At 47.5% G+C, this 19,012-nt stretch overlaps 1 protein-coding gene across 1 annotated transcript; it reads left to right on the top strand.

The window, feature by feature from the left end:
• Positions 1 to 15,667: 15,667 nt before the first annotated feature.
• On the top strand, positions 15,668 to 17,516 carry tmem18 (transmembrane protein 18). Its single transcript, XM_046298655.1, has 5 exons — positions 15,668 to 15,836; positions 16,202 to 16,319; positions 16,472 to 16,526; positions 16,638 to 16,731; positions 16,834 to 17,516. The coding sequence occupies exons 1-5, from the start codon at positions 15,744 to 15,746 to the stop codon at positions 16,930 to 16,932; spliced, it is 459 nt and encodes a 152-aa protein (XP_046154611.1). The 5' UTR covers positions 15,668 to 15,743; the 3' UTR covers positions 16,933 to 17,516.
• The last annotated feature ends 1,496 nt before the right edge of the window (positions 17,517 to 19,012 follow it).

Genomic DNA, 19,012 nt, shown 5'->3' with positions numbered 1-19,012 from the left:
GCGATATGGTATACTTAGATAAGAGAAAGTTGGTGATGTTCGAGGCATGAGCTATCAATAGCACTGCTGAAGTGGAGTCTAAAACAAAGAGGATTCAGCTAATAGTGAAAACTGCTGGGAGACCTGATTATGACAGTGTTGACATGGGAAGAGGTTTGAGATGACCTCAGTCAGCCGAGGGTGGAGTCATTGATTACTGGATCTTAATTATGGTGGTAGTACTACAATGGAATGCTCCAAGCCTGTTGGCCAATGGGCAGGAGTTCAAGCAGTTCATTGTAGATATGACAGCTAAGCCTGATGTGATTTGTGTGCAGGAAACATGGCTCAAACCGACTGTGGAGTTTATGTAGTGGTTCAAAGGGACAGAGATGTAGGGGGAGGGTTGTGCCACCTTCATGAAGCAAGGACTTTCCTACAGGATGCTACACAAAGGTATTGACAGGAATATGTGGTGGTGGAGTTGTGGTTGAGAGGAGGGGTGATAGTGGAAGTGAACTACTATAATCTGTGTCAGATATTGGACCTGGAAGTGTTGGAGAGGGTGGAGGGCCAGGATAGAAGTAAGGTAATGGTGTGGGGATTTTAATGGGAGGAGGTCAGATACCTGGCCGTTTATAGGGAGGAGGTCAGATACCTGGCTGTGTGGTGCTAGGACAACAACCTCTTCCTCAACGTGATCAAGACAAAGGAGATGATTGTGGACTACAGGAAAAGGAGGGGCTGTAGTGGCACAGGGTTGAGAGTTTCAAGTTCCTTGGTGTCCACATCACCAACAAACTAACATGGTCCAAGCTCACCAAGACAGTGGTGAAGAGGGCACGACAAAACCTATTCCCCCCCAGGAGACCGAAAAGATTTGGCATTTGTCCTGAGATCCTCAAAAGGTTCTACAGCTGCACCACCAAGAGCATCTTGACTGGTTGCATCACTGCCTGGTATGGCAACTGCACGGCCAAAGGGTAGTGCGTATGGGCCAGTACGTCACTGGGGCCAAGCTTCCTGCCATCTAGGACCTAAATACCAGGCAGCCCTAAAAATGGTCAAAGACTCCAGCCACCTTAGTCATAGACTGTTCTCTCTGCTACCACACGGCAAGTGGTACCGGAGTGCCAAGTCTAGGTCCAGGAGACTTCTAAACAGCTTCTACCCCAAAGCCATAAGACTCCTGAACACCTAGTCAAATGGCTACCCAGACTATTTGCATTGCCCCCCACTCCCCTCTTTTATGCTGCTGCTACTCCCTGTTTATTATCTATACATAGTCACTTTGATAACTCTACCTCATGTACATATTACTTCAATTACCTTGACTAACAGGTACCCCCTGTGTATAGCCTTGCAATTGTTATTTTACCGCTGCTCTTTAATTATTTGTTACTTTTATTTCTTATTTTTGTAGGTATTTTTCTTTAAACTGCATTGTTGGTTAAGGGCTTGTAAGTAAGCATTTCACCGTAAGGGCTACACGTGTTGTATTCAGTGCATGTGATTTTATTTAATCATTACCCCATAGTATGCACAGTAGGCTTGGAGGGAGGAGGTGGTGTCAGTGGATGGAGTAGGCATGTGGGTGTTGGGAAGGGCAAAGTGGGATTCGTGTCATGCAGGTGAAAGAGGACCCAAAAGCGACTTGGCGAAAACAGAGTCTTTAATCCAGTAAAGTAAATACAAACAAAAAACACAACTTTCACTCGAAATGACGAGGACAAACTGGAGACTCGATCTTGAACAGCAGGTGAACAGCAGGTTGCCTCGGGAAGGCACTTGAACCAGACAGACTCAGACACCTGCTCACCACGCAGCATCTGAGGAAAACACGACACGACAGGGCGATACACAAACACAGCACGGTGAATTCTAGACAAGGAACCGACAGGACAGGAACGGAACACAAAGGAAGAAATAGGGACTCTAATCAGGGGAAAGGATCGGGAACAGGTGTGGGAAGACTAAATGATTGATTAGGGGAATAGGAACAGCTGGGAGCAGGAACGGAACGATAGAGAGAAGAGAGAGCGAGAGAGTGAGAGAGGGAGGGGGAGAGAGAGGGATAGAAAGAGGGAAAGAACCTAATAAGACCAGCAGAGGGAAACGAATAGAATGGGAAGCACAGGGACAAGACAAGATAATAAATGACAAAACATGACAGTACCCCCCACTCACCGAGCGCCTCCTGGCGCACTCGAGAGGAATCCTGGCGGCAACGGAGGAAATCATCAATGAGTGAACGGTCCAGCACGTCCCGAGACGGAACCCAACTCCTCTCCTCAGGACCGTAACCCTCCCAATCCACTAAGTATTGGTGACCCCGTCCCCGAGAACGCATGTCCATGATCTTATGTACCTTGTAAATAGGTGCGCTCTCGACAAGGACGGGAGGGGGAGGGAAGACGAACGGGGGTGCGAAGAAAGGGCTTAACACAGGAGACATGGAAGACAGGATGGACGCGACGAAGATGTCGCGGAAGAAGCAGTCGCACAGCGACAGGATTGACGACCTGGGAGACACGGAACGGACCAATGAACCGCGGAGTCAACTTACGAGAAGCTGTCGTAAGAGGAAGGTTGCGAGTGGAAAGCCACACTCTCTGGCCGCAACAATACCTTGGACTCTTAATCCTGCGTTTATTGGCGGCTCTCACAGTCTGTACCCTGTAACGGCAAAGTGCAGACCTCACCCTCCTCCAGGTGCGCTCACAACGTTGGACAAACGCTTGAGCGGAGGGAACGCTGGACTCGGCAAGCTGGGATGAGAACAGAGGAGGCTGGTAACCCAGACTACTCTGAAACGGAGATAACCCGGTAGCAGACGAAGGAAGCGAATTGTGAGCGTATTCTGCCCAGGGGAGCTGTTCTGCCCAAGACGCAGGGTTTCTGAAAGAAAGGCTGCGTAGTATGCGACCAATCGTCTGATTGGCCCTCTCTGCTTGACCGTTAGACTGGGGATGAAACCCGGAAGAGAGACTGACGGACGCACCAATCAAACGACAGAACTCCCTCCAAAACTGTGACGTGAATTGCGGGCCTCTGTCTGAAACGGCGTCTAACGGGAGGCCATGAATTCTGAATACATTCTCGATAATGATTTGTGCCGTCTCCTTAGCGGAAGGAAGTTTAGCGAGGGGAATGAAATGTGCCGCCTTAGAGAACCTATCGACAACCGTAAGAATCACAGTCTTCCCCGCAGACAAAGGCAGACCGGTAATGAAGTCTAGGGCGATGTGAGACCATGGTCGAGAAGGAATGGGGAGCGGTCTGAGACGACCGGCAGGAGGAGAGTTACCCGACTTAGTCTGCGTGCAGTCCGAACAAGCAGCCACGAAACGGCGCGTGTCACGCTCCTGAGTCGGCCACCAAAAGCGCTGGCGAATAGACGCAAGAGTGCCTCGAACACCGGGATGACCAGCTAACTTGGCAGAGTGAGCCCACTGAAGAACAGCCAGACGAGTGGAAACAGGAACGAAAAGGAGGTTACTAGGACAAGCGCGCGGCGACGCAGTGTGCGTGAGTGCTTGCTTAACCTGTCTTTCAATTCCCCAGACTGTTAACCCGACAACACGCCCATAAGGAAGAATCCCCTCGGGATCAGTAGAAGCCACAGAAGAACTAAACAGACGGGATAAGGCATCAGGCTTGGTGTTCTTGCTACCCGGACGGTAAGAAATCACAAACTCGAAACGAGCGAAAAACAACGCCCAACGAGCTTGACGGGCATTAAGTCGTTTGGCAGAACGGATGTACTCAAGGTTCTTATGGTCTGTCCAAACGACAAAGGAACGGTCGCCCCCTCCAACCACTGTCGCCATTCGCCTAGGGCTAAGCGGATGGCGAGCAGTTCACGGTTACCCACATCATAGTTGCGCTCAGATGGCGACAGGCGATGAGAAAAATAAGCGCAAGGATGAACCTTATCGTCAGACTGGAAGCGCTGGGATAGAATGGCTCCCCGCCTACCTCTGAAGCGTCAACCTCGACAATGAATTGTCTAGTGACGTCAGGAGTAACGAGGATAGGAGCGGACGTAAAACGTTCTTTTAGAAGATCAAAAGCTCCCTGGGCGGAACCGGACCACTTAAAACACGTCTTGACAGAAGTAAGAGCTGTGAGAGGGGCTGCAACTTGACCGAAATTACGAATGAAACGCCGATAGAAATTAGCGAAACCTAAAAAAGCGCTGCAACTCGACACGTGACCTTGGAACGGGCCAATCACTGACAGCTTGGACCTTAGCGGAATCCATCTGAATGCCTTCAGCGGAAATAACGGAACCGAGAAAGTAACGGAGGAGACATGAAAAGAGCACTTCTCAGACTTTACGTAGAGACAATTCTCTAAAAGGCGCTGTAGAACACGTCGAACGTGCTGAACATGAATCTCGAGTGACGGAGAAAAATCAGGATATCGTCAAGATAGACAAAAACAAAGATGTTCAGCATGTCTCTCAGAACATCATTAACTAATGCCTGAAAAACAGCTGGCGCATTGGCGAGACCAAACGGCAGAACCCGGTACTCAAAATGCCCTAACGGAGTGTTAAACGCCGTTTTCCACTCGTCCCCCTCTCTGATGCGCACGAGATGGTAAGCGTTACGAAGGTCCAACTTAGTAAAGCACCTGGCTCCCTGCAGAATCTCGAAGGCTGATGACATAAGGGGAAGCGGATAACGATTCTTAACCGTTATGTCATTCAGCCCTCGATAATCCACGCAGGGGCGCAGAGTACCGTCCTTCTTTTAACAAAAAAGAACCCCGCCCCGGCCGGAGAGGAAGAAGGCACTATGGTACCGGCGTCAAGAGACACAGACAAATAATCCTCGAGAGCCTTACGTTCGGGAGCCGACAGAGAGTATAGTCTACCCCGAGGAGGAGTGGTCCCCGGAAGGAGATCAATACTACAATCATACGACCGGTGAGGAGGAAGGGAGTTGGCTCGGGACCGACTGAAGACCGTGCGCAGATCATGATATTCCTCCGGCACTCCTGTCAAATCGCCAGGTTCCTCCTGAGAAGTAGGGACAGAAGAAACGGGAGGGATGGCAGACATTAAACACTTCACATGACAAGAAACGTTCCAGGATAGGATAGAATTACTAGACCAATTAATAGAAGGATTATGACATACTAGCCAGGGATGACCCAAAACAACAGGTGTAAACGGTGAACGAAAAATCAAAAAAGAAATAGTCTCACTGCGGTTACCAGATACTGTGAGGGTTAAAGGTAGTGTCTCAAATCTGATACTGGGAAGATGACTACCATCTAAGGCGAACATGGGCGTAGGCTTCTCTAACTCTCTGAAAGGAATGTCATGTTTCCGAACCCATGCTTCGTCCATGAAACAACCCTCAGCCCCAGAGTCTATCAAGGCACTACATGTAGCACCCGAACCGGTCCAGCGTAGATGGACCGACAAAGTAGTACAGGATCTTGATGGAGAGACTTGAGTAGTTGCGCTCACCTGTAGCCCTCCGCTTACAGATGAGCTCTGGCTTTTACTGGACATGAATTAACAAAATGTCCAGCAACTCCGCAATAGAGGCACAGGCGGTTGGTGATCCTCCGTTCCCTCTCCTTAGTCGAGATGCGAATCCCTCCCAGCTGCATGGGCTCAGACTCTGAGCCAGAGGAGGGAGATGGTTGCGATGCGGAGCAGGGAAACACCGTTGATGCGAGCTCTCTTCCACGAGCCCGGTGACGAAGATCTACCCGTCGTTCTATGCGGATGGCGAGAGCAATCAAAGAGTCCACATCTGAAGGAACCTCCCGGGAGAGAATCTCATCCTTAACCACTGCGTGGAGTCCCTCCAGAAAACGAGCGAGCAGCGCCGGCTCGTTCCACTCACTAGAGGCAGCAAGAGTGCGAAACTCAATAGAATAATCCGTTATGGACCGTTCACCTTGGCATAAGGAAGCCAGGGCCCTAGAAGCCTCCCTACCAAAAACTGAACGGTCAAAAACCCGAATCATTTCCTCTTTAAAGTTCTGGAACTTGTTTGAGCAATCAGCCCTTGCCTCCCAGATAGCTGTGCCCCATTCTCGAGCCCGGCCAGTAAGGAGTGAAATGACGTAAGCAACCCGAGCTCTCTCTAGAGTATGTGTTGGGTTGGAGAGAGAACACAATCTCACACTGCGTGAGAAAGGAGCGGCACTCAGTGGGCTGCCCGGAGTAGCAAGGTGGGTTATTAACCCTAGGTTCTGGAGGCTCGGCAGGCCAGGAAGTAACAGGTGGCACGAGACGTAGACTCTGGAACTGTCCAGAGAGGTCGGAAACCTGAGCGGCCAGGTTCTCCACGGCATGGCGAGCAGCAGACAATTCCTGCTCGTGTCTGCCGAGCATGGCTCCTTGGATCTCGACGGCAGTGTAACGAGCGTCTGAAGTCGCTGGGTCCATTCCTTGGTCGGTTCCTTCTGTCATGCAGGTGAAAGAGGACCCAAAAGCGACTTGGCGAAAACAGAGTCTTTAATCCAGTAAAGTAAATACAAACAAAAAACACAACTTTCACTCGAAATGACGAGGACAAACTGGAGACTCGATCTTGAACAGCAGGTGAACAGCAGGTTGCCTCGGGAAGGCACTTGAACCAGACAGACTCAGACACCTGCTCACCACGCAGCATCTGAGGAAAACACGACACGACAGGGCGATACACAAACACAGCACGGTGAATTCTAGACAAGGAACCGACAGGACAGGAACGGAACACAAAGGAAGAAATAGGGACTCTAATCAGGGGAAAGGATCGGGAACAGGTGTGGGAAGACTAAATGATTGATTAGGGGAATAGGAACAGCTGGGAGCAGGAACGGAACGATAGAGAGAAGAGAGAGCGAGAGAGTGAGAGAGGGAGGGGGAGAGAGAGGGATAGAAAGAGGGAAAGAACCTAATAAGACCAGCAGAGGGAAACGAATAGAATGGGAAGCACAGGGACAAGACAAGATAATAAATGACAAAACATGACAATTCGTTTCAGGAGCTGAGTGAGCAGGTGATGGCTCGGGTGTATATGAGAGGGGATGTGGATAGTATGAATAAATGGGTGAGAACAGCGTTAGTGGGGACAGCCCCTGAGGAGGAGGAGGAGGAGGAGGAGGAGGGGGAGGAGGAGGGGGGGAGGAGGAGGAGGAGGAGGAGGAGGAGGAGGAGGAGGAGGAGGAGGAGGAGGAGGAGGAGGAGGAGGAGGAGGAGGAGGAGGAGGAGGAGGAGGAGGAAAGCAGTACCATGGTGGATGGAGAAGTGTGGGTCAATGTTGAGGAGTAGGAACAGGGCATTTAGAGTACTGAAAAGGATGCATAACTTCCAACATTTGATTCAGTATAAGCAGGTACAGGCTCTGGTGAGGAGAACTATCCATCAGTCTGATTCAGTATAAGCAGGTACAGGCTCTGGTGAGGAGAACTATCCATCAGTCTGATTCAGTATAAGCAGGTACAGGCTCTGGTGAGGAGAACTATCCATCAGTCTGATTCAGTATAAGCAGGTAAAGGCTCTGGTGAGGAGAACTATCCATCAGTCTGATTCAGTATAAGCAGGTACAGGCTCTGGTGAGGAGAACTATCCATCAGTCTGATTCAGTATAAGCAGGTACAGGCTCTGGTGAGGAGAACTATCCATCAGTCTGATTCAGTATAAGCAGGTACAGGCTCTGGTGAGGAGAACTATCCATCAGTCTGATTCAGTATAAGCAGGTACAGGCTCTGGTGAGGAGAACTATCCATCAGTCTGATTCAGTATAAGCAGGTACAGGCTCTGGTGAGGAGAACTATCCATCAGTCTGATTCAGTATAAGCAGGTACAGGCTCTGGTGAGGAGAACTATCCGTCAGTCTGATTCAGTATAAACAGGCTCTGGTGAGGAGAACTATCCATCAGTCTGATTCAGTATAAACAGGTACAGGCTCTGGTGAGGAGAACTATCCGTCAGGAAAAGAGGTCATGTTGGCATCGGTTCTGTGACACCAATGGAAGGGCAACACCTGTGGGAGAAGTGTGGGGGATGATTAAGAGGACGATTAAGAGGACAAGTGGGGTCAGAAGGGAGTGGGATTATCCAGTGTTGACGATCGGGAAGGATGTGGCAGTAACAGATGAGGAGAAGGCATAGATGATGGCCAAAACGTTTGTCCAAGTGCATAGCTCGGCAAATTTGGCAGGAGAGGGGGAGAGGGGGAGAGGGGCAGAGGGGGAGAGATGGAGAGTGGGAGAAGAGGAGAGAAAGGAGCATCCTGGATATACACCAAGTCACTTGGCTCTGTCATAACCTCACATGGTCTCTCTTATCATTGCTATGCAGACGACACACAATTAATCTTCTCCTTTCCCCCTTCTGATGACCAGGTGGCGAATCGCATCTCTGCATGTCTGGCAGACATATCAGTGTGGATGACGGATCACCACCTCAAGCTGAACCTCGGCAAGACGGAGCTGCTCTTCCTCCCGGGGAAGGACTGCCCGTTCCATGATCTCGCCATCACGGTTGACAACTCCATTGTGTCCTCCTCCCAGAGCGCCAAGAACCTTGGCGTGATCCTGGACAACACCCTGTCGTTCTCAACTAACATCAAGGCGGTGGCCCGTTCCTGTAGGTTCATGCTCTACAACATCCGCAGAGTACGACCCTGCCTCACACAGGAAGCGGCGCAGGTCCTAATCCAGGCACTTGTCATCTCCCGTCTGGATTACTGCAACTCGCTGTTGGCTGGGCTCCCTGCCTGTGCCATTAAACCCCTTCAACTCATCCAGAACGCCGCAGCCCGTCTGGTGTTCAACCTTCCCAAGTTCTCTCACGTCACCCCGCTCCTCCGTTCTCTCCACTGGCTTCCAGTTGAAGCTCGCATCCGCTACAAGACCATGGTGCTTGCCTACGGAGCTGTGAGGGGAACGGCACCTCAGTACCTCCAGGCTCTGATCAGGCCCTACACCCAAACAAGGGCACTGCGTTCATCCACCTCTGGCCTGCTCGCCTCCCTACCACTGAGGAAGTACAGCTCCCGCTCAGCCCAGTCAAAACTGTTCGCTGCCCTGGCCCCCCCAATGGTGGAACAAACTCCCTCACGACGCCAGGACAGCGGAGTCAATCACCACCTTCCGGAGACACCTGAAACCCCACCTCTTTAAGGAATACCTAGGATAGGTTAAGTAATCCCTCTCACCCCACCCCCCCTAAGTTTTAGATGCACTATTGTTAAGTGACTGTCCCACTGGATGTCATAAGGTGAATGCACCAATTTGTAAGTCGCTCTGGATAAGAGCGTCTGCTAAATGACTTAAATGTAAATGTAAATGTGGAGTGCTGGATAGGAGGGAGGATGTAACTGATGAATGCACCATTTACCATGGCAGAGGTGAAAAAGGTAAATAGGTTAGGCTGTGGTAACTTCACCTGGGAAAGATGAGGTGTGCTATGTTATGTTGGCCCATCTTAGTGATGGTGCATTGGATAAGGAATTGGTGTTGTACAACAGAGTGTGGGAGAAGGAGAAACTACCAGGCAGTTGGAAGGAGGCAGTAGTGGTACCAATCCGGAAGCCAGGAAAGGACCCAACGAGGCCAACAAGCTATCGGCTTTAACATCACATGTATGTAAAATTATGGAATGTATGATTATGGAAACTTCAGTTGGTGCTAAATACGGCTGCTAGAATCCTGACTAGAACCAAAAAATTTGATCATATTACTCCAGTGCTGGCCTCTCTACACTGGCTTCCTGTCAAAGCAAGGGCTGATTTCAAGGTTTTACTGCTAACCTACAAAGCATTACATGGGCTTGCTCCTACCTATCTCTCTGATTTGGTCCTGCCGTACATACCTACAGGTACGCTACGGTCACAAGACGCAGGCCTCCTAACTGTCCCTAGAATTTCTAAGCAAACAGCTGGAGGCAGGGCTTTTTCCTATAGAGCTCCATTTTTATGGAACGGTCTGCCTACCCATGTCAGAGACGCAAACTCGGTCTCAACCTTTAAGTCTTTACTGAAGACTCATCTCTTCAGTGGGTCATATGATTGAGTGTAGTCTGGCTCAGGAGTGGGAAGGTGAACGGAAAGGCTCTGGAGCAACGAACCGCCCTTGCTGTCTCTGCCTGGCCGGTTCCCCTCTTTCCACTGGGATTCTCTGCCTCTAACCCTATTACAGGGGCTGAGTCACTGGCTTACTGGGGCTCTCTCATGCCGTCCCTGGAAGGGGTGCGTCACCTGAGTGGGTTGATTCACTGATGTGGTCATCCTGTCTGGGTTGCGCCCCCCCCTTGGGTTGTGCCATGGCGGAGATCTTTGTGGGCTATACTCAGCCTTGTCTCAGGATGGTAAGTTGGTGGTTGAAGTTATCCCTCTAGTGGTGTGGGGGCTGTGCTTTGGCAAAGTGGGTGGGGTTATATCCTTCCTGTTTGGCCCTGTCCGGGGGTGTCCTCGGATGGGGCCACAGTGTCTCCTGACCCCTCCCATCTCAGCCTCCAGTATTTATGCTGCAGTAGTTTATGTGTCGAGGGCTAGGGTCAGTTTGTTATATCTGGAGTACTTCTCCTGTCCTATTCGGTGTCCTGTGTGAATCTAAGTGTGCGTTCTCTAATTCTCTCCTTCTCTCTTTCTTTCTCTCTCTCGGAGGACCTGAGCCCTAGGACCATGCCCCAGGATTACCTGACATGATGACTCCTTGCTGTCCCCAGTCCACCTGGCCGTGCTGCTGCTCCAGTTTCAACTGACCTGAGCCCTAGGACCATGCCCCAGGACTACCTGACATGATGACTCCTTGCTGTCCCCAGTCCACCTTTCTTCCTAGGTTTTGGCCTTTCTAGGGAGTTTTTCCTAGCCACCGTGCTTCTACACCTGCATTGCTTGCTGTTTGGGGTTTTAGGCTGGGTTTCTGTACAGCACTTTGAGATATCAGCTGATGTACGAAGGGCTATATAAATACATTTGATTTTATTTTATTTTATTTAGGAGAACTACAGACTCAGTTCCTCATTCAGGACCATGTATGTTGTATTGATCCGATCTGTAATAGACTATGGCAGTAAAGCGTATGGTTCGGGCAGCCAGGACCTCATTGTAAAGGCTAGATGTCATACAGGGGCAAGGACTGTAGTGGGGAGTTTCGAGCCTCCCCAGTGGCTGCACTACAGGTTGAGATGGGGGATATGCAATTGCAGATTAGGAGACAGCAGCTGGCAATGGATTATTGGGTCAACCTACAGGGACATGGGGTGTCTCATCCTGCAAAAGGGATTTTACAGGCATGCTGGGAACATGAGCGAAGACAGAACACAAGCTTTGGGTGGGGGGGTAATACCCAGGTGAAGGAGATGGGACTGTATGGAAGGGAGTTTAGTCCAATGGTAGCTATTCCTGTAAATCCACCATGGCTACTCCCGCCTTCAGTAGTTGATCGAGAAGTGTTGGAGAGACTACAGGAAGATAGGGAGAGTGTTGATCCATCTGATTGGTTTAACCCTTGTGTTTAACCCTTGTCAAAAATGACTCGCCACTATGTTTAACAGCAGAGAAAACCCACTAAATAAAAAATGTTCAACTTGAAATTTGATTACTTTTCCTAAAGTGACCCCAACATTAGAAAAAGTGAAGCATCGCCTTTGTTCATATTTCCATGAAAGCTGTACACCAGCAGGGTACAAAGATTGTCTAAGGGTCATTTTTGACCCGGCAGTTATAAAATCATTTACACACCACAAAGACACACACACACACACACACACACACACACACACACACACACACACACACACACACACACACACACACACACACACACACACACACACACACACACACACACACACACACACACACACACACACACACACACACACACACACACACACACACACACACACACACACACACACACACAATGAGAAATTGAGATTATGTGTGCTACTGATTGAACTCAGCCATCAGCTCCTGAAGAGGAAGATCACCATGGTTGGCACAGTTAGAAAGAACAAGCCTGAGCTCCCCCTGCACTCCTCACAACCAGGTGGGAGAGAGGCCTTCTCATCAAAGCTTGTCTTCACCCCCACCATCACTTTAGTTTCTTACCTCCCAAAGAGGAACAATAATGTGGCCCTCTTGAGCACACTGCACAAAATGGCTGAGATCAGTAATCATGAGGACAGGAAGCCAGCCATCATCCTGGACTACAACCACAACAAAGGAGGTGTGGACAACCTGGACAAGGTGATTGGAACTTACAGCTGCAGGAGGATGACTGCCTGCTGGCCCCTGGTCATCTTCCATAACATCATTGATGTGTCCTCATACAATGCCTTCATGATATGGAACAATATCAACCCTACCTGGATGCCTGATAAGTGGAACAAGAGGAGGGTGTTCCTGGAGCAGATGGGAAAGGCACTTGTAACTCCACACATTCAAAGAAGGGAGCGCCTCCCCTGCACTGCAACCTCTGTAGCGCTTGTGAAAACTGTTCAGGGGGCTGAATCTTGCCCTGATCCACCTGAGGCTGCAGCTGGGGCAGGCAAGAGGAGGAGATGCCAATTCTGCCCTCCAAAGAAAGTATGTAAAATAAATACTATGTGCTGCACATGTGGAAATACATCTGCAAAGTCCATCCACACACACTTGCATACTGTCCTACATGTGCTAATTAGAGTTGATTGATTTATGTTCTTCAAGTTTTTGTTTAGTACCTATTATCTTATTTTATTCTTATTTATTGTTGTTGTTTATACACCTTGTGGGTGGGGGAAATGTGTCACGACTTCTGCCGAAGTCAGCCCTTCTCCTTGTTCGGGAGACATTCCGCATCGATGTCACCAGCTTTCTAGCCATCACCTCTCCACTTTTCGTATATCCATTTGTCTTGTCTTGTTTCCATACACACCTGGTTTAAATTTCCCCAATGAAGCTACTTGTATTTAACCCTCTGTTTCCCATCATGCTTTGTGTGTAATTGTTTTCATGTCAGGTGGTGTTAGTTTACGCGCTCTACTTTTATGGTCTGTTTTTTGAGTGCGTTTGTTTCATGTCGTGCTCTCGTTTTTGGAACTATAATAAAAGTGCACCTGTTCATTGTATCTGCTCTCCTGCACTTGACTTCTCCTCCAATACACCATCCTGACACAATGGTTAAAAAAATGGGAGAAGGCTAGTATTTTGTAGTTGAATTAAGACGGTTATTGTTCCCCTTCAATAAAATCCATTCAAACTACTTTCTGCACATTTCTGCTACTTTCTTCGGCTATACAAGTGCTATCTCTTGCTAAAAAATAATGTTTACACCTATGCAGTACCTTTAGCAATAATAATAATAAACCTCTAATTTAGTGAGGAAAACAACTGTGATCGGTGTGTTGTAATAAAAACGAGCGGTGTCCACTGATTAAATGCAGTCTTTCTGCATTGTCGAGAGGGAAAACCCAGATATTCACAACATTTGTAATGAATGAGAGGTTGTTTCTTCATGCAAAATAGATTTGGGGTTTAAAGTTCAATTAAGCTGCTTTATTTTAGGGGTTTAGTGAAGGCGGGTCATTTTTGACCATTAGCACAAGGGGAGTATTCAGAATGTTAAGACTGCACAAGGGTTAAGAGACTGTGTATCAGGATTTTGTGGCCATTTACACAGTTGAAAATACCCAAGGACAGGACGCACTGGGTCAGCATTTGTAGTGCAGGAATGTGGGGGGGGGGGGGGGGGGGAAGTCAGGAAACATATTACAGATCCTCTGGCTGTATATGTGGCGGAGCTGATGGCCATACTGTTGGCATTTTAATTTTATTTAACCTTTATTTAACTAGGCAGGTTAGTTAAGAACATATTCTTATTTACAATGACAGCCTACCAAAAGACAAAATTCCTCCTGCAGGGACGGGGCCTGGGATTATTATTATTTTTAATAAAAAATATATTTGACAAAATACACATCACCACAAGAGAGACAACACAACACTACATAAAGAGAGACATATAAGACAACAACATAGCATGGCAGCAACACAACATGACAACAACATGGTAGCAGCACAACATGGTAGCAGCACAACATGGTAGCAACACAACATGGCAGCAGCACAACATGGTAGCAGCACAAAAAAGGGTACAAACATTATTGGGCACAGACAACAGCACAAAGGGCAAGAAGGTAGAGACAACAATACACACGCAAAGCAGCCACAAGTGTCAGTAAGTGTCCATGATTGAATCTTTGAATGAAGAGATTGAGATAAAACTGTCCATTTTGGGTGTTGGTTGCAGCTTGTTCCAGTCGCTCGTTGCAGTGGGTGGAGGAGGTGAAGCCACACAGAGTAGTTATTTGCTCTGATTCATGCGCAGTGTTAATGAGTGCCCAGTCTTTTAGCTAACATAGCAGACATGTCCTGCTTTATGAGGTGCTACAAACCCATGGCAGGATTAGACAGATGGGTGTACAGGTAAGTGTTACTCGGGTCCCAGCCCATGTGGGGGTAGAGGGGAACGAGGCAGGTGATGTACTGGCTAAACAAGCACTTAGAATTTGGGATGTTGATGTTGTAGTTTCCACGAGCAAGACAGAGGCAAAAAGCCTGATATGGACAGTGATGGTGCAGAGACAACAGGAGCAGTGGAATAGAGATACTAAAGGCAGGCATTTATTTCAAGAGGAAAGTTGGGGAGGGGAGGACGGCAGGAAGGGACAGAAGAGAGGAAGCTATTTTTACAAGATTAAGGGTGGGACACCGCCAGTAGATTAAGGCTGGGACACCGCCAGTAGATTAAGGCTGGGACACCGCCAGTAGATTAAGGCTGGGACACCGCCAGTAGATTAAGGCTGGGACACCGCCAGTAGATTAAGGCTGGGACACCGCCAGTAGATTAAGGGTGGGACACCGCCAGTAGATTAAGGGTGGGACACCGCCAGTAGATTAAGGGTGGGACACCGCCAGTAGATTAAGGGTGGGACACCGCCAGTAGATTAAGGGTGGGACACCGCCAGTAGATTAAGGGTGGGACACCGCCAGTAGATTAAGGGTGGGACACCGCCAGTAGATTAAGGGTGGGACACCGCCAGTAGATTAAGGGTGGGACACCGCCAGTAGATTAAGGGTGGGACACCGCCAGTAGATTAAGGGTGGGACACCGCCAGTAGATTAAGGGTGGGACACCGCCAGTAGATTAAGGGTGGGACACCGCCAGTAGATTAAGGGTGGGACACCGCCAGTAGATTAAGGGTGGGACACCGCCAGTAGATTAAGGGTGGGACACCGCCAGTAGATTAAGGGTGGGACACAGCCAGTTGAATAAGACCTTAAATGTCATAGGAAAGGATCCAACAGGAAAGTGTGATTATTGCCGGGAAACAGAGACCGTGGAGCCTGTATTGCTAGAGATCTAGTATGAGGGAGAAGGGGATACAGGAAATTAGTTTAAAGAGTATATCGAGTAAAACTTAATTAGATGTAGTCTCAAAGGTTTTGTTTATCTTTTTAAGAGCAACGGGCTGACAGGTAGGATTTAGTTTTCTCTGTCTCTGGCCCACACTCCAGTACAGTAGGTGGCGGTAATGCACCATGACGTTGGATGCCAACCACCGATAAACCCCACCAAAGAAGACCACACACTCCAGTACAGTAGGTGGCGGCATTCAACTTCAACGTTTGTTTGCGGACCACCACTTTATCATAGAAGAAGAAAAAACGTTGACGTCAACTTTTGGCGACGGAGGGGGCGTTTCTTCCGCATTCGTTTCTTGTGTTTACACAGTAGTTGTGAACGTGTATTTTGTCAAGATGATTGATCAGAAAGCACAAAATATAAGCTCTATTCCAATCGATGCATTTAGCAATATGCGAATCACATCAATATGGACATTTCTGATGTCTGTAAGTTTGGTTTGTCTTTCTTATTCATCGGAACGTTCTCTCTGATGCTAGCTTGCCCTAGGAAAGATAAGTTAGCCTAGCTAGCTTAGAGCTAGCTATCTTTGTTGGTTTCTCTACTAGTCAAAATAGAGAAATATCTTACACGATAAAATATATTAAGTTAAAAAGATAGGTCTGACCAGTTATCTGGTTGTTGTGAATTTAGAGTGCAATCTAGCTAGTATTACAGATGTTGCTTATGAGTTAGCTTGCTGTTTATCTAGTAGCTAGTATCAATGCCAACCCACTGTCCTCTAACACGATGCTGTTGATTGTTTGGAAATGTAGCTAGCTAGCTAAACCACTGTTTAATCTCATGTCTGCAGATACAGTGGTCGGAGCCGTGGCTTATTGGACTTCTGGGGTTCCATGCTGTCTGTCTCCTTGCAACTCTCTTGACACGTAGATTCTACAGAGTGCAAATATGCCAGTTCCTGGTTATGGGTAAGTGGATGTGTGTTTCAACTACTAGCATTGTATAACATATTGTTGGTTATATGTAATGTGATCTGTAAAAAATGTTAAAACACTACACATTTTATACACAAACATTTATTCATGCCATCCAGTAATGACTGTTTCCCCTCTCTCCAAAGTATGCATGGTGTACAGCGCTGAATATCTGAACGAGGTGGCAGCCATGAACTGGAGGTAAACATGTAATTGAGCTGCAGTACATGGTATACTGGGAGAAAATATGTTGACTGTTTTTTTGTAATTTAGTTAGTGTGGTGAGGAACAACTTATTTTATCATTTCACAGATCATTTTCCAAGTTCCAGTACTTTGACTCAAATGGGATGTTCATATCTTTGGTCTACTCCATTCCCCTTCTGCTCAACACAATCATCATTGTTGTAAGTTTTAAAGGTCATTCTCAACCATTTAATCCCAAGTGAAACAGAGCTGATCCTAGGCTTGTGTTAACAGATCTGTGAATGTGTATGTGTGTCTCTCAGGCGTTGTGGGTGTACAGGACGTTCTCCACCATGATAGAGCTGAAGACCCTGCAACTGAAGAGAAAGGCCCGTAGAGAGCAGAACAAGAAGACTGACTAATCACTTTCCTCTGGGACCTCCATTGAGATCAGTGGGGTGCTGATGCTGGGAATCACCTCAACTGGATCCATGTTAACTTGGCTAACATGGTACCACATCAGCATCACATGGCAAACATCTGCATCACAACATGGTTGGTTCCAGTGCTTCGACTGCCTAAACTTTTTGAAAGGTAGATCTGTACTGTGTTTGTATTAACTACAGTATGAAAAGAGTGGAGGGGGCGATCACTATTGTTTTCCATCTTTTCAATGGGTAAATTTCACACCTGCATTGCTTATATACTTGCCCAAGTTGATTTCCCTCTGCAAATCAGAACAGACGGGATGGCTGAAGAAGTATGGTTGTGGTAAAGTTGCCTTTCTTCATTAAGTGAATATCATTTGATGGAATACAGTGTACATATAAAACATTTATTAAGGGGACCAAATATGTTATCAAACATTTATAACATTTTTTTCTTCATATTATGTGATGAGAAGGTAGCCTACTTGTTTTGCACAACAGTGTAATGCTCATGGCAAATATTGTCGTTATTTTGCATGTAGTGATAATGGTTATGGAAAATAAAATGTTGTATTGAGGCATAAATGCAATTTTTTTGAACCCCTTATATAATGTGAATTCATGGAACCATGTGAATCCACTCCTGCACTTATTCTGTTCTCTACTAGTCCACAATAGGGCGATAGTGACCCAATGACTACATGCTCTGTACTCCAACACCATCTGCGGGGTCGTAAAACAACCAGATAAATCTGGTTTTCATGGGAAGTGAAAAAAGAGGACTTTAACAAGGCGACACTCCATCTTAACTCCTCCCCCATATTTACTGGATTGGTTCAACAGTGCAGAAGAGAACCTCCCCAGACACTTTTTCTCCTCCCCGGCGGGACCAGAAATGCCGCTACATTAGGTTAGTGCTCCATAAGGAGAGACATCAAGGATCATTAGCAAAGGATCCTTTAAAGATGATTAACAGTGTAGATGATGCTACATTGAACATATAATTTATTTCACCGGGTCAAAGCAGATAAAATACAAAGGGTATTATCATGTTGATCTTTGGCAGATACTAAGAAAACCTAAGCTACATTTACAAAAAGGCCAACCCTTTAAAAGAGGTCCAATAACTCACACCCCATTTTTCACTCTTTATCTCAGAGAGAGGAGGAACATATGATTCCAGCTGCGGGTTATTCTTTATTTTCCCAGATGCGTCCGACGTGTAGTGGAATGCGGTTCCTGTGCTGGTATGCGGTTCCTTTCATGATCTGCCAGGGTTGATCACTACGGACGTGATCATGTTCTCGGTTACAATCATGTTCTGAAAGTCATCTGAGGAGTTAAAGAGGAGGAGGGGCTTGGAAGGGCATTCATTGTCTCTGGTCTGTGGGGTTGTTGCATGCCGAGGCCTGATGTTTTCCCCCTTCAGGATAGCTATGCAGTGATTCCCCTGCCAAAAGAAGAGCTTTAGAAGTCCTCCTCCTATAGCAAGGATAGACAGGTGCTTTCTCATCCACACTGGTTTACATGCATGCACAAGACCTAATCTTCTGAATATGTTCTGGGATATAAACTAATGTTGGAATATGTAAAATCAAAGAAGTTACCTAAGAGGTTTCAGATACAGGGAGGATTGCATGGAAATATGAAAAGAGACTATGGAAACCATATGTGGTAACTTCTGAATTCTAAGCACAATATAGATTTGAAAAAGCTAACAGGTGCTTTAAGCTCTTGTCCAGTTGTATTCTGTGCTTGTGAGCTCGCCTATTTTCTGACAAAGTGCCTTGTCAGGGTTTGCGGTGTTGTGGCCTGCAGATGCCCCAAACCTCATGTTGCTCGGATCCGTGAATGATTCACCACCCATCTCTCTCACCTTGTAGGCCTTGTCAGGGAATTCCTGTTTGATTCCATTCCCAGATTCCGGCCTGGCCATTGCAGTGCCGCGGAAACTGTTAGAAATGTTCCCAACCTTAGTCCATGTTGTGAATCGGATTTCAGACAAGCATCTGCAAAACATCCCCACAAACCCTTGGCACAGGTCCCTGGCAAACCCAGTTGAAAGAACAAGGAG

Source organism: Oncorhynchus gorbuscha, linkage group LG14, assembly GCF_021184085.1.
Source record: "Oncorhynchus gorbuscha isolate QuinsamMale2020 ecotype Even-year linkage group LG14, OgorEven_v1.0, whole genome shotgun sequence".
In the NCBI taxonomy this organism is placed as follows: domain Eukaryota; kingdom Metazoa; phylum Chordata; class Actinopteri; order Salmoniformes; family Salmonidae; genus Oncorhynchus; species Oncorhynchus gorbuscha.
The sequence above is the reverse complement of the archived record's forward strand: the minus strand, read 5'-3'. Positions and strand labels throughout refer to the sequence as shown.